Here is a 14,448-nt window from a genome sequence, read left to right as displayed (position 1 = left end):
CAAATGACAACAAAAAGGCTCAGATTGTGCTTCGTCTCATGTTTTATTCAGTGACTTTACTGTGTAAGCTGCCTTTTTTTCCTCGTAATTTAAAACTTAAAGCTCATCAAACGCAGCAGAAATCTCTTAAAACTCCAAATCTGTCACTTTTATTTTTGCAATTTCACAAAGAAAGATTAAACATTTCCAACTGGAGCACAAATGAAGCATCAAAACAGAAATGATTAGAGATAAATGTGCATAAAGAGTTAATTTTTTTATGGTAACTACGGTTTTCAAATGATTCGTTCTTAAATAACTGATAATTTAAATAAAACGAGAGATTCTTGATGATCATGTGCCAGCAGAAGCATAAATTAATGTTTTAGGAGCCTGAACGTACAAACGTTTGGCTTCTTTTTGCCTAAGAAAGATTTTTAACGATCAATTAAGTGAATAATTTGTTTGTTTTCCAGCTAATTTTTGGGTTCCGATTCAGTCTAATAACATATTTATTCTCATTTACTTACATTAAAACATAAATCTGAATATCCAGGTTTAAAAAAATCTCAAATATCTTTAGATAAAAGCGTGCGTTGGTCTACTCGTCAGGTGGGCAGGTGAACGCCTCCCCGGGGGGCTCCAGAGGGGGGGTGCGGGCAGGAGAAGGAGGCTCTTCCTCCGAGTTCTCTCTGATCCTCCGGCCGAAGCTCCGGGGACCGCCGAGTGCCGCCTCCCCACCGCCACGCCTGAGGAAAACCCGACGCATCAGGAGGAAGGGAGGAGAGGAGGAAGAGGAGGGTGAGAAGGACAGAGAAAAGGCTCGTTGCAAAGCGAGATGAAGTCAGGAAAAAGGTTAAAGCCCCCGAACTCTTTTAAGAAACAAAATGGCGGCCGAGAAAGAGGAGGAAACTTTTCAGGACAGGTCAGTAGTTTCTGAGGAGGCGAGAAGCAGGAGCAGAAAGGAGGAAAATGACATTTTAAAATCACAAGTCATCTCTCAGCCTCTCAGCTCCTCAGTTTCACGTACAAACCCTTTCATTTGCATTTCTATAATAATAAGAATCATAAATGCATCAGAAGCTGATATTCGGAGCCTTTTATGACCGCAGGGTTACATTTTATGAGGTTTTACTGCCTTAAACTCTTCTTATTGTGACTTTTGATGTTTCATTTCGTTCCTTTTTTTACTGTTTTTGCTGCTGAACATTCTGGCTGCGTTAAATATACCTCAAACCGTTATCAAAAATGTCTGGAATTGTCCTTTAATTTGCATTTCTATAATAATAAGAATCATATACACATCAGAAGCTGATATTCGGAGCCTTTTATGACATTTTACGAGGGTTTGCTGCCTTAAACTCTTCTTATTCTGACTTTTGATGTTTAATTTCGTTCCTTTTTTACTGCTTTTGCGTAAAATATACCTCAAACCATTATCAAAAATGTCTGTAATCGTCCTTTAATTTGCATTTCTTGAACAAATTCTTCTGCAAACGAGTCTGCAGTTAAAGGAAACAGTTTACTGAGGCGTTGCAGGTGCTGACTGACAGGAAATATGCCTCGATGTTGACCCAAATCCAGCCCCAAACGCATCAAATCAAAGATTCCTTCACTTTAACATGTTTAACTCGTCTGATCTCTGTGTTACCTCAGTTTGCTCCTGAGGGAAGACACCTCCCTGTTGAGGGCATCGTTGGCCTCCGCCGCCTCGTCCAGCTCCCTCTGCAGCTTCCTGCGGCCGGCGGCCGCGCGCTGCGCCTCCTCCTCCACCTCCTCCAGCTGCAGCTTCAGCTGCTTCACCCGCACGCCGCCCTTCTCCGCCTGCAGCAGATCAGAGGTGAGACTGGGCCGGGGAGGCGGGGCTTTGGTTTCAGCCTCCTGTCCTCCACCCTCACCTGGTCTCTGTGCTGCTGCGCCTGCTTCCTCTCGTCCTCCAGCTGGGCGCTCAGATCCTTCAGCTTCTTCTCTTTCTGACGCACAGTCTTGGCGTGGGCCTGCCGCTCTCTGCAGGTCACACAGGGCAGTTTGGTGTCACTCTTTTTCTCACAGTTGGAAATAGATGCAGATTACAGGGAAAGAACAAATGAATGTTTACGAGGTTTTTAGATTTGTACAGGTGAAGGAGTTTCTGCAGAGGAAGACTCTGTCTTTAAATCTGCGTCGATCTGTTCGCGACTGAAGGGACGATTTTAGAAAATATGGTGTCAAATTATCTGTGTGAGCCTGGAGGTTCGAATGAAACGAAGCTCTGATTTCCAAAATAGATCATTTTCAAGCATATTATTTGAACGAATTGGATTATTTTATGAATAATTATGATTACAATTAATTGAATTCCAAATGGCTTGAATTGGACTTTATTATCTAAGTGCCTTGAGATGACATTTGTTGTATTTGGCGCTATATAAATAAAAATGAATTGAATTGAAATATTGCAGCACCTAGTGGCCACCGGGGGAACTGCGCCTTAAAGCTGCCTGATTGTTCTTCACAGTATTTTCCGCTCGGCTCCTAGTTTTGGTTCTTTGGCTCATTAATCCGTCTGAGCTCTGTGATTTAAACTCCTCCGTGAGGTTCAGTGATTCAGAGCTGAAGTATTTTACCAGGATGTGCTTTTACGTTGCCGGTTTTAACCACGAGCACTTTAAGGGCCGTCGTTTATTTAAGGTTAAACACCGGTGTTCAAAGCGCTCACGCGTTTAAACTTAAAGATAAAGCTACGGCTCGGAAGTCGACTTCACAAAACAACAACCCCAGAACAAGACTCACTCATATGTGAGTTGGAACTGGACTTCTGGACTTTTGGACTCTCTGTTACCTGCTCTCCAGCTCCAGCTGCTCCTCTGCCTCTCTGAGTTTGGCCTCCAGAGCAGCGATGGAGGACTTGAGCCTGGAGCGGCCCTGGCCCTCCACCTCCCCCAGTTTGGCCTTCAGCTCTCGGTGGTGTCTCTCCAGCTGCTGCCTGGAGGCCTCCCGGCTCTGGGAGGAGGATCTCTCTGCTGCCAGCTCGGCTCCCAGCTGATCCACCTTCAGAACAGGACAGGTCAGAGAGGTTAGCGTGAGCCCAGCAGCTTACTGATGACAGACTGAAAACAATGCCGCTTCAGACTGGTTCCACGTTCCTGCTGTTCCCCGTCTAACTGGATGTTAATGTTAACATCCATCCATCCATCTATCCTTCTATTCTTCTATCCATCTATCTATCTATCCTTCTATCCATCTATCTATCTATCTATCTATCCATCCTTCTATCCATCTATCTATCTATCTATCTATCCATCCATCCATCTATCTATCCATCTATCTATCCATCTATCTATCTATCCATCCTTCTATCCATCCATCTATCTATCTATCTATCTATCTATCCATCCTTCTATCCATCCATCTATCTATCTATCCATCTATCTATCCATCCATCCATCTATCTATCTATCCATCCATCTATCTATCCATTCATCCCATCCATCCATCCTTCCTTATTTCCATCCATTCATCCATCCATCCTTCCTTCTTTCCATCCATTCATCCATCCATCCTTCCTTCTTTCCATCCATCCATCCATCCGTCCGTTCATCCTTCTATCATCTGTCCATTCATCCTATCTTCTATCTATCCATCCATTTCTCTTTCCATCCATTATGCATTCATGCATCTATCATCCCTCCATCTTTTCTCCTTTGGTTGTTAGCTTCTTTCAGATCAACAGCATCTGTGGCGCCCCCTGGTGTCAGTCTGAACTTTAACAAAAAATCTGATTCATCTGTAGGATCTGAATGTTAAAAACCGCTTTAGATCAGTTGAGTCTGTTTTTGATGTTTTTGGCTCCAGTTGTGGTAAATACTGCAGAGTTTAACTGGAGAACAACACCCCGCTGAACCCACCAGCTGCTGGTTCTTCCTCAGCCGCTCGTTGAGGCTCTCCGTGTTTGCCTGCTCCTCCTCCAGCTCCTCCTCCAGCTGGCTGACCTTCGTCTCCAGCCGGCGCTTTTCATCAGACATCAGTGACCTGAACAGGAGGATCGACACGCACCAGTCTCGCTTTCATCCTCTGATGTTAAACATCTAAATAATTCACGTCTTAAACTATAAAATACAGAAGTGAGGGGTGAACTCTACTCGTCCGGATCTCCATTAAATGTTCAGATGTCCTCAGAGGATAATCCCATCCATTTACATGCTCATATTAAGGGTAAGGTCCTTTTATTTGGTCATTATAATACATAACAAAATATAAACATCAATCGATTTCTTTGATTATGTAATGACCAAAAGGGTCCAGGCTGAAGTAAAAAGAAACTTATTGTGCCTATTACACACGTTATATATGATTCCAAGAAAACAAGACCTGCAAACACAACTGCAGCCGATACTTACATTACAGAAAACATCTGAACATGACAGACGATTTAAAGCTAAACAATGTCCATCAATCATACTACAGTTTTATAATTTTCAATTAAAAATGGTTTTAATACCTTTTTTTTAAATTTTCTACTGTTTTAGAACTTTTTAAGTTCTCATTTAGCTTATTCCACACACTAACACCTTGAATAGAAATACAAAACCTTTTTTTATTCGTTCTAGTTTGAATCTCTTTGATTAAACCTGTTCCTCTAAGTTTATACTGACTCTCTCGCTGCTCGACGAGCTCCTGGACTGGTGATGGGAGCATGTGATTATACGCCTTGTACATCACAGTGTTCAATTTAACAAGATCAGGAAATCTTAGTGCGTTTTGGTTAATAAAAAGAGGATTTGATGGTGTTATATAATTAACTTTAAGAACAATTCGGATGAAGTTAGTAGATATTATTTATATTTGTTATTATTTATTTTCACACACTAAAACCCACCTTCCAGAGGAGTTGGTGGCCAGCTCCTCCGACAGCTCATCTCTCTCCGTCTCCGCCTGCTTACGAGCTCTCTCAGCTGCTGCCAACATCTGGACAAGCAGGAAGTCAGGAAGGTAAGGAACACGTTTTAAGGCACAGAGAGTGAAAAACGTTTGACCGTCCAGAGGAGGGTTCTGACCGTGATTCTGTGGGGGGTACCGGGCCACTTTAATGAGCTGGATAATCAAATACAGGCTGTGGTTCTGATTAGGTCTGAGCAATTTCATCGATACTGCGTTATATATCGATATTTTGTTTCCCGATAAGTATCGATTTTTCAGCCGCGAGTATCGATTTTTTTTTAAAAAAATATTTATTTATTTAAAAAAAAAAATTTTAAAGCAAACTTTATTGAAAAGTCCGACGTTACAATTAGTGAAAACACAGAACATTAATATAAGACAATGCCAGGGGAGCTCACATTATACAAAACAGTGATAAATTAGTTCATAAAAACGTTATAAAGCCTATCTATTAGGGAATGGTATGATGTTGTATATGAAATCTATCGAATGGAGAGAATTACTTTCTCTGTGAGGCTCCAGGACTGTAAATTTGAGGAAATTTGGAAGAAATGGAAAATGTATATTCTCCCGAGACGCCCAACCTATGTTTAACAAGAAAGAAGCATATTAACATCTTGCTTGTTTGTTTTAGTGTTTTGTTTTTTTCCCTTTGTGGTTTTATTTTTATATATCACCTCATGTTCTGTTCTAATTATAAAAAATAAAAAAAGTAAAAGGATCAGACTGTAAAGGGATGTAACCTGTGATAATAGTATGATTGACATGTAACGATCCTTAATAAAGACAAAATTTAAAATAAAAAAAAAACGTTATGAAGGGCACATGTTCGTTTGTTTCTGGTTCAAAGGACGGACCTTTTACGGTTCATTAAATTTACCAATCAGCATTTCAGGGGAAAGATTCACAAAAATAAACGCATCAATTTCTAAATAAGGGTTAACTCATTTAAAATAAAATAAAATAAAAATAATAATAAAAAACATACAAAAAGTAGTAAAAAAAAAAACACCTCACCATTTCAAGGCTTTAAAGTAAGTGCTTAGATAAAGTTCAGACAAAAACTGTGTAGTTTGGTTGGATTGTTGCACTCCAGCACGGATTTGTGCTTCTGGTGTGTCTAAAAAAACATTTTTAAAAGAAGACTGCAAAACAGGAAGTAGGTCCAAGTGGTTTAAAAAAGAAAAAAACAACAGCAACAAACAAACAAAAACAAAACAATTATTTTTTTTCTTTTTTAAATCGCCTTTTCAAATTCTCCAATCAGCGACGATTCGTGTCAAATCACACTGTCCCTGTTTTTCAGAAAATGACGTAAGTGTATCGAATCAAATCGTATCTTTGGCTGAATATCGTGTTTCGTATCGTGAGATTAGTGCATCGCTACAGCCCCTCGTTCTGAACCACAAAAAGGTGGAGGCCCCGGGTCAGAACCAGGAGGAGCTGGAGGGATTAGACATCCCATCTGGCCTGGGAACGTCTGGGTTTACCTGCTGGACCTGCTGCCTCCACAACCCGACCTACGGCCGATGTACGGAGAATAATTATTTCTTATTTATAAAGTATGTATGCGTATAAGATGCATTAAATGTTCTACTTTTAGAAAGAAGGAACTCATCCTGACTAAATCGGAGGGTCGACCCGGTTTGCACCTGCAGATAAAAACAAAGGCACCGCGTCACCTCGTGCAGCTGGAGGATTTCCGCCTCCGCGGTCTTGGATCTGCGCTCGGACTCCCTGGCTGAGGAGAGGACCTCCTTCTGGGCTGCCCGGGAGTCCTCCAACTCCTTCTGGAGCTCCTTCACTTGGCCCTGGGAGGACGGCGGAGAGGGTCAACTCGTTTTACAATCAAATCGGCTCACACGGAGGAGTGGTTCTGAGCCCGGTTTCCAGACCTGGATTCTGCGGAGCTGCTTGAGCGCCTCATCTCGCCCCCTGCTGGTGGCGTCCAGCTGGTCCTCCACGTCCCTCAGCTCCCCCTCCAGCTTCTTCTTCCCGGCGGACGCCTGGCCTCGCTGCTTCCTCTCCTCCTCCAGCTCCGCCTCCTGCTCGCGCACCTGACAAACAGAGACCAGACCACCTGAAAACCCTCACGGGGACAATCCTGAACCTTTTTTTAAAGCGACGGTGCTTCTCGACCGATGCGAGAAGTCGTTGAGAATCTTTTCCAATAGATTTGGTTTCAGCTGCAGCTCCAATGTTTGTCATCAAATATAAAGGTGTAACTTTATGGAACAAGTATATTCACCTGACAAGCAGCTCTCCCTCCCTGCCCATTTATGAAAGGAAATTAAAAGATCATCTTTACTCTATGGGACTGTCTTAAGACCTTTTCTTCTCTTTTTTGTTTATAGTTGCCATTGCAATTTAGTCTTTTGATTTATTGTCATTTATTTCTTGATTTCATTGCTTGATTATTGATTTTTGTGATGTTGTTTTTATTCTTCATTGGGTTTTTTTCTCTCTCATTAATCTATTTTTTTTTTTTATCCTGATAAGATACATTTAATTTTGTGTATTTATCTTAAAGGTGAGGTTCTCGATAGGCCCTCCCAGGATTTCTAACCTCTCCAGCACTGATTCATTGCAGCTTATCATTTATTATCTATTGTGTGTATATATATATTTATTTATTTTATGCTATTTCTTTCTTTTGTGATATACTCTTGTTTGTAATGTTTTATTAAAGTGCAAACAAACAACTAGAAAGAGCTGTTCCTGTGAAACAGCAGTGAGAATGCTTATGAGCTGAATGGGGATAGCTGACCATGCTAAAAAATCTGAAAATAGTTCAATTTTAGCAGTGAAAACTGTTGCTGAGGTATTGGTTGAAGGAATTTTGTGATTTTTGTGTACAACCAAACTTAACATTGGAGTTAGTCAGAGAATTTGAGAGGTTGATCTCGGTTTAAGGCTCATAGCTGAAATTCTGTAGATGTGAGCTCTTTAGTAGTTACATTGGCTGAAAGAGGACAAATTTTCCTGCATTTTAAGGTATAATTTGTTTCTCTAAGTTAAACTGTATGAAAGCTGAGAGGAATTTGTTTGAAAAAACTGAAACATTTGAAACTTATCAGCACGCACTCCACTGTGTGCTCATTCATAAAAATCAAGAAGGAGCAAAATGTTCATGTTTTTGAAACTGTCATATTTCAAAATTGGCTGAAGATTTGAAAAAGCTGAAACAAGTGGTAATAGCTGAATGTCTTGTGACCCATTTAAAGTTTGAATGGTGTCTCTAGCTGAAAGCATGCAGAAGTAGTTAGGTTGGAAAGAGGAAGATGATTTGGAACAGTTTCCATTCATTTGAATGACGGGAAAACTTGAATAAAAGTTGAATATCTTAAAAAGTGTAAAAGTAAAAAAACGCCAAAAATGATAGCAGGAATCTGCTGAAAGAGCTGAATGTTTTGATACCAAAATTGTAGAAATAGCTGAAAGTATGCAGGAGTAGTTAGGTGCCGAAAACTGTCGGAATAATAATAATAAAGAGAAACAGGAACTTAATTGTGAGAATGCCTTAAAGCATTCTCACAATAATAAATAAACAATTTAGTCCAAACTCGGAGGAGTGATCGGGCTCTGCTCACCTGTCGGAGGAGCTGCTTCCTCTTCTCTTCGCCCGATTCCTCGCGGCCCTGCAGCTCCCGCTCATGCTGTGCTCTGAGGGCCTGACTGTTGACCTCCAGACGCAGCTTGGCATCCTCAGCCACCTGCAGCTCGTCCTCCAGCTCCTCCATCTGAGTCCGCATCTCCTCCACCACGGCCTCCAGGCCACGCTTCGCCTTCTCCAGGTCATGAACCTGAGAAACGATCAGAATGATGTCAGACTTTCCCTGGAAAAAAGAAAGAATGCTTCTTCTTTTTCAGATGGCGTCTCTCACGTTTCTTCCCACGTCGTCCTTGGAGCTGATGAGATACTCCATCTCAGCTCGGAGCGCCTTGGTGGTCTTCTCCGCCTCCTCCAGAGTCTGCTGGTTCTCCTCCAGCGCCCTGCCGAGAGCCAGCACCTTCGTCTCCTTCTCCCTCGCCTCCAACTCTGCTCGGTCCCGCTCCTCTGCGTACTTACAGGAGACGCCTCGCTCCTCCGCCAGCATCTGAAGAACATGACGTGCAAACCGTTTGCATCATTACGGGCGGTGGCACCATAAATATAGGTCTGGTTTCATCACATCGGGGCCACTCTCAACACTTCTGACATCTGTAACCTGTTGATTCTTGTCTCCGTGACGTGCAAAAGTATTAAAAAAAAAAAACATTTCTTCACATATTTCCATAAAAACGGGAAACAGCTGCATTAATTAACTGAAATGTGGTCAAACGTGAATATAAAACCAGAATCTGAGCAGCTTTAAAGTGAATATCTTTAGTTTTACTTATCAGTTAGGATTTCTAGTGTTTTAAAAAACTGAGCAAAAGTCCAAAGCCAGCCCTCATTTCTCTATATATCTCCAGAAAAACAGGAAATAAGAGCAGGGATTTACTGAAATATGTTCAAACATGAATGTAAACCCAGAATCTGAGGCAGAACCAGAGTTAGTTCAGTTCTGAGCAGCTTTAAAGTGAATATCTGCTCTGAGCTGCTTTCTCCTCCAGCACAGCCTGAACCCTCTCAGACGAGCTTTCTGTCCTTTCTTTAAGGAGTCTTCAGGAATAGTTCTCCAGGCTTCTTGAAGGACATCCCAAAGCTCTTCTTTGGATGTGGGCTGCCTTTTGTTGCGTTCTCTGCCAACATGATCCCACACTGCTTCAGTAATGTTGAGCTCCGGGCTCTGGGGAGGATTCATCCCTCCATCAGACCTGCTGCCACTGATTTTCAGCCCACTTCTTGTGTCCTTTGGCACAGCTCAGCCTTTTCTCCCTGTTTCCCTTCCTTAAGAACGGCTTCCTGACAGCCACCCTTCCATGGAGCCCATTTCTGATGAGGCTTGGGCCAACAGCAGATGGATCAGCTGAAGGTCCAGATGCATCTCTCAGCTCCTGTGTCAGGTCTTTGCTGGATGTTTTCCTCTTTCTTAAGGACATCACTTTCAGATCCTGTCCATCTGCTGTAGATAGTTCTTTAGGCCTGACACTTCTTCTTCTGTCCTCCACTTGTCCAGTTTCATCAAATGTTTTAAGGACACACTGCACACCATGCTGAGATATGCCAAGTTTCCAGCTAACAGCTCTTTGGGAATCACCTTGTTGCTGCAGAAATCCTGTTTTCTGTCTGTCAGACTGTGTTATCTTTGCTGTTTTCCACACATGCAGCTAAAGAAATGGGAACAAATGATGTGTCTCTGTGACAGGCTGCTGGGAACAAAGTGCCTAAAGATCCAGTTTAAAATGGCTTCTTTGCTAAGTTGTCTGTTCTGTGTGGACACAACACTGGTTCATCCCTTGAGTTAGGAGCTGAAAATGAGTGAAACTACCAGCAGAACTGAAATCAGCCCCAACTGTAAGCACTTTTAAATCCAGGTTAAAAACATTTATCTTTCGGTGTGCTTATGGTTGAGTTTATATTTTTCTTTTCCCCCTCTTCTTTGATTGCTTTTAACTGTGTTTTAATTTTTTTTCTCTTTAAATTGCTTGTTTTTATGCTGCTTTATGCTGTTCTTTTAAATGCCTTGTCTTTATGTAAAGCACATTGAGTTACCTGTGGTATGAAATGCGCTGTATAAATAAAGATGCCTTGCCTTGAAAAAGCAGCCAAAGTCCCACGAAAAACTTTTAAAAACCTTCAGAAAGCCTGGAGAGCTATTGATCAGGACCACTTTAAAAGATTACTGAATGTTTGGAAGGAAAACACAAAGAAATGAGGACCTGATCAAACTTCCTCTGCTTCTTTTCCAGGTTGGAGACGAGCTGCCGCTGGCTGTCCAGCTCCATGAGGACGTCCTCCAGCTCCTGCTGCTGCCGGCCGCGGCTCTTCTCCAGCTTATCGTAGGCGGAAGCCTTCTCCTCGTACTCGCCGCTGGCCGCTTCCAGCTCGCGCTGCAGGCGCTTCCTCCCCTCCTCCAGCAGCTCCACCGTCCCCGACAGCTCGTCCAGCTTCTTCTTGTGGTCGGACAGCTGACGGAAGGTGGGGCAGAGACGACAGCAGGGAGTTATTCTGGTTAACTAACTTTATGATGAGACCATTTATCCACAGGAGCAGGAGGAAAACAGCAGCATGGTGCGGTTTAATTGGGACGGACACTCGCGGGTACCTCTTGTCTCGGTGTGCGTTTACCTGCCTGATCTCTCCACATCGTCCCATCTTTGAGCTACTGACCTGCATGTTGAGGCTGGAGACCTGCCTCTCCACGGCCCGTTTGGCCTCCGTCTCCTCCTCCAGCTGCTCCATCAGGCTGTTCCTGTCCTCCTCCATCTGACGCAGGCGTCCGGACAGATTCAGCTTCTGACGCGTCTCCTCAGACAGCAGCTCCTGCAGGTCGGGGTCATGGACTCTCATTCAGACGTTGGATCTTTGAGGATGTGTAAAAAGTAAATCCGACAGGCGGTGTCGCTCACCTGTGCGTCGTGGAGCTGAGCGGACAGGCCGGAGACGTCTTTACTCAGCTTGATGTTCTTTCCCTCGGCTTCGTTCAGCAGACCCGTCGCGCTGTCCAGCTCCACCTGGAAGAGGAGAAGAAGAAACATGCATGGCTGTGATAAACCAGTTCTTCTTCTTTGGTTCTACTTTGTCCCGATACAAAAAAAACACAGAATTAAAGTATTTTGTATAAGGCTGGGCAAGTTAACTTGTTATTATCGCGTTAACACTTTTTTAAAAATTTATTTTATTTAAAAATGATTTTATTTATTTATTTAAATTTAAAAAAAAACATTTTGGGGGGCTTTTGTGCCTTTAATGGATAGGAACGTTCAGAGAGACAGGAAGCAGGGGGCAGAGAGAGGGGGAACAACACGCAGCACAGGAGCTGCAGCGAGGACTGTAGCCTCTGTACATGGCCTGCTCAACCCACTACGCCACGGACCACCCCTGTTTTATTTTTGTAAAAGTCTGTTGCTCACAGGCTTTTATTTTGTAAAAGTCTGTCGCTCGCAGGCTTTTATTTTGTAAAAGTCTGTCGCTCGCAGGCTTTTATTTTGTAAAAGTCTGTTGCTCACAGGCTTTTATTTTGTAAAAGTCTGTCGCTCGCAGGCTTTTATTTTGTAAAAGTCTGTTGCTGTCTGCTGTGGAACAGGAAAAGAAAGTAATCGGCGGATCCACCAAACATGGAGAAGGGTACGGAACTTTTACTCGGCCATTTTCATTTTAAAGTTCTTCCAGTCGGCGGAGTCGACAGAACCAAAGTCATCTGTAAACTCTGCCAAGTTGAATTGTCTTCTCAGCGTAGTAGTTCCAGTCTAAAATATCACTTAAAGGCAAAACACACAACTGATAGCAGCAAGTCATTCAAGGAAACAGACAGTGGAGCGAGGCTTCTACATAAAAACTACAGAAAGATGCTGATGTTAAAAGTGTGTTTGCACAACAAATGTTATGGCACTTTCATTCATATGGCAGCACATTTAAAATAAAGCTAAATGCTAAAAGCTATACGCTACTATACACATTTTTGGATTTTGCGTACAAATGCGATTAATTAGATTAGATATTATGATTAGATTTTAATCGTTGCCCAGCCCTAATTTTGTTCTTTGGTTTTCACATGACTGCAGGAATTGAAAGTTTTACCAAAGTAGAAATAGAAATAGAGTTTTAATTGGATGAATTTACTTTGAGAACCTGCAGACTCTAACAGATGCACTTAGTGTAACTCACAGTCATCTTGGAGACTCGCTCTCCGAGCTCGTTCCTCTGCCGCTCGCTCTCATTGAAGCGTGAGTTCAGCTCGTTTAGCTGGCCCTCCACCTTCTTCTTCTTGTGCTCCACGTCCTGCTTGGCGCTGCCGAGGGATCGCAGGTCGGCGCTCAAATCTGCCGACTCCTTCTCCAGAGCCTGTTTGGCTTTCTCCAGACCGGCCCTCACCTGGATGGAGTAAAGTTGAGCTTAATGAGTGAAAAAGTTGGCCATTTTTAAAGTGAAGATGTAATGTGAGCTCACCCTCTTGGCTTGCTCCAGCTGCTCGCTGAGCTCCTCCACCGCCTGGTTATGTTTCTGCCTCAGGTCCTGGATCTGGGCCTCGTGGCCCCGCCCCTCGTCCTCCATGGCTTTCTTCAACACGGCCACCTCCTGCTCACGCTTTGCGCTGCCAACCACAAACACATCCCATCATCACAACCCAGACAAAAGGAAAGCGGCTTGTGTAAACCTTTACGCAGATGACGCTGCTCTTTACTGAGTAGTCTCAGAAAGTAGTTTTGTGCCATTCAATATGTATTTATCTGAGATTGAGCTCAAATCGAACATGTGGCTCACAGACCGGAGCTCCTGCTGGGCGGCCGTGGTGTCCAGACTGTCCTCCAGCTCGCTGCGCAGGGCGTTTAGCTCCTCCCCGAGGTCCCGTCGAGCTGCTTCGGCCTTCCCTCTCGCCGCCCTTTCCGCCTCCAAGTCCTCCTGCAGCTCAGAAAGCTGCGCCTCCAGCTCCCGAATCCTCTTCACCGCAGCCCCACGCTGACTGCTCTCCTCCTCCAAGCTGTGGACGGTTTTGTTGGGAAGGAAAAGATTAAGATTGGAATTTCTTCGTCTCCTGGTTCTGATTTATTAGTGACCGAGCAGTGAAACTGCAAGGACCCTATTGTATCTGTAAGAATTATTCATTCGTTCTTATTCTTTTCAAAAGGTGCTCGAAAACTCGTGAAATTTTGCGAGCGCCACCTGCCAGTCGACGACATGAAAAAATCTAAACTTTATATTTTTGGGAGTCGCTCACTGACTCTGTAGCGCCCCCTACGGTGCTTAAAAATGGTGCCCGCAATGGGGTTAGTTTCGAATGGGACGACAAAATTCGGTACACTCATTCATCATGCCCAGACGCACAAAAAAGTCTCATGCCGCCATGGTCCCATGTCCACAGGAAGGCGGCCATTTTGGATGTAAGGTGCGTTTTGGTGCCAATTTTGCCCGATTCCACGCCTTGCTCAAACTTGTCCGACAGATTTAATGCTACAAGCTTCAAACTTGGCCAGGTTACTCTTAAGACATGGGGGGAAACCTTTCCAAACTCTGGACGGTGTGGGCGTGGCCTGGCGGTGAAAATCGTGTGATGGCGTTTGTGATTTGAAAGCCTTATCATCATCTCAAAGTCATGAAACTTGGCATCGTGGCAGAGGGTATCGTGCGTGTGGGCAGAGCTGCTCGACTACGACATCCAGCGCATGCCCAACGTGCGCACATCTCGGTCCCTTATACAGCTGCTCATGGGCGTCGCACCCGTGGGGGATGGGGGTGTTTTGACACCCCAACTTTTACAGCAAGATGATTTCATCCCCCCCACATTTTCCAAAGGTAAACCCGTTTGGCCACCCTCGTAGTGCACCAACATACAAAATGGAGCGCACCTCAGCCCCCTCACGCTGCACGAAAAGGCATTGGTCAAACTGAGCGGAGATTCACCCAATCACAGACTGTTGTCCGCAACCCGGCCGCCGGCCCGGGAAGTTTGATATTACGTCAGA

General features: G+C 43.7%; 1 protein-coding gene across 3 annotated transcripts in view; it reads right to left on the bottom strand.

The window, feature by feature from the left end:
• Nucleotides 1-24: 24 nt before the first annotated feature.
• Nucleotides 25-14,448, bottom strand: part of LOC142370921 (uncharacterized) — a 35,052-nt gene continuing 20,628 nt past the window's right edge. The window contains exons 20-35 of one of the 3 annotated variants that reach the window (XM_075453452.1): nt 13,254-13,466; nt 12,935-13,079; nt 12,653-12,859; nt 11,395-11,499; nt 11,156-11,308; nt 10,705-10,953; nt 8,784-8,996; nt 8,490-8,702; nt 6,795-6,956; nt 6,582-6,710; nt 4,838-4,926; nt 3,867-3,990; nt 2,801-3,009; nt 1,878-1,986; nt 1,631-1,803; nt 25-728 (exon numbers count right to left, since the gene is read on the bottom strand). In XM_075453452.1, the coding sequence (XP_075309567.1) occupies nt 581-728; nt 1,631-1,803; nt 1,878-1,986; nt 2,801-3,009; nt 3,867-3,990; nt 4,838-4,926; nt 6,582-6,710; nt 6,795-6,956; nt 8,490-8,702; nt 8,784-8,996; nt 10,705-10,953; nt 11,156-11,308; nt 11,395-11,499; nt 12,653-12,859; nt 12,935-13,079; nt 13,254-13,466 (2,641 nt within the window). In that variant the 3' untranslated portion in view covers nt 25-580. Of the gene's footprint in view, nt 916-1,626; nt 1,804-1,877; nt 1,987-2,800; nt 3,010-3,866; nt 3,991-4,837; nt 4,927-6,581; nt 6,711-6,794; nt 6,957-8,489; nt 8,703-8,783; nt 8,997-10,704; nt 10,954-11,155; nt 11,309-11,394; nt 11,500-12,652; nt 12,860-12,934; nt 13,080-13,253; nt 13,467-14,448 lie in introns of those variants that run through there. The other 2 variants (XM_075453453.1, XM_075453454.1) reach the window with 2 other exon arrangements.

The sequence above is a fragment of the Odontesthes bonariensis genome, chromosome 21 (assembly GCF_027942865.1).
Source record: "Odontesthes bonariensis isolate fOdoBon6 chromosome 21, fOdoBon6.hap1, whole genome shotgun sequence".
NCBI classification, from domain to species: Eukaryota; Metazoa; Chordata; class Actinopteri; order Atheriniformes; family Atherinopsidae; genus Odontesthes; species Odontesthes bonariensis.
This window is presented reverse-complemented; position numbering and strand designations above follow the sequence as displayed.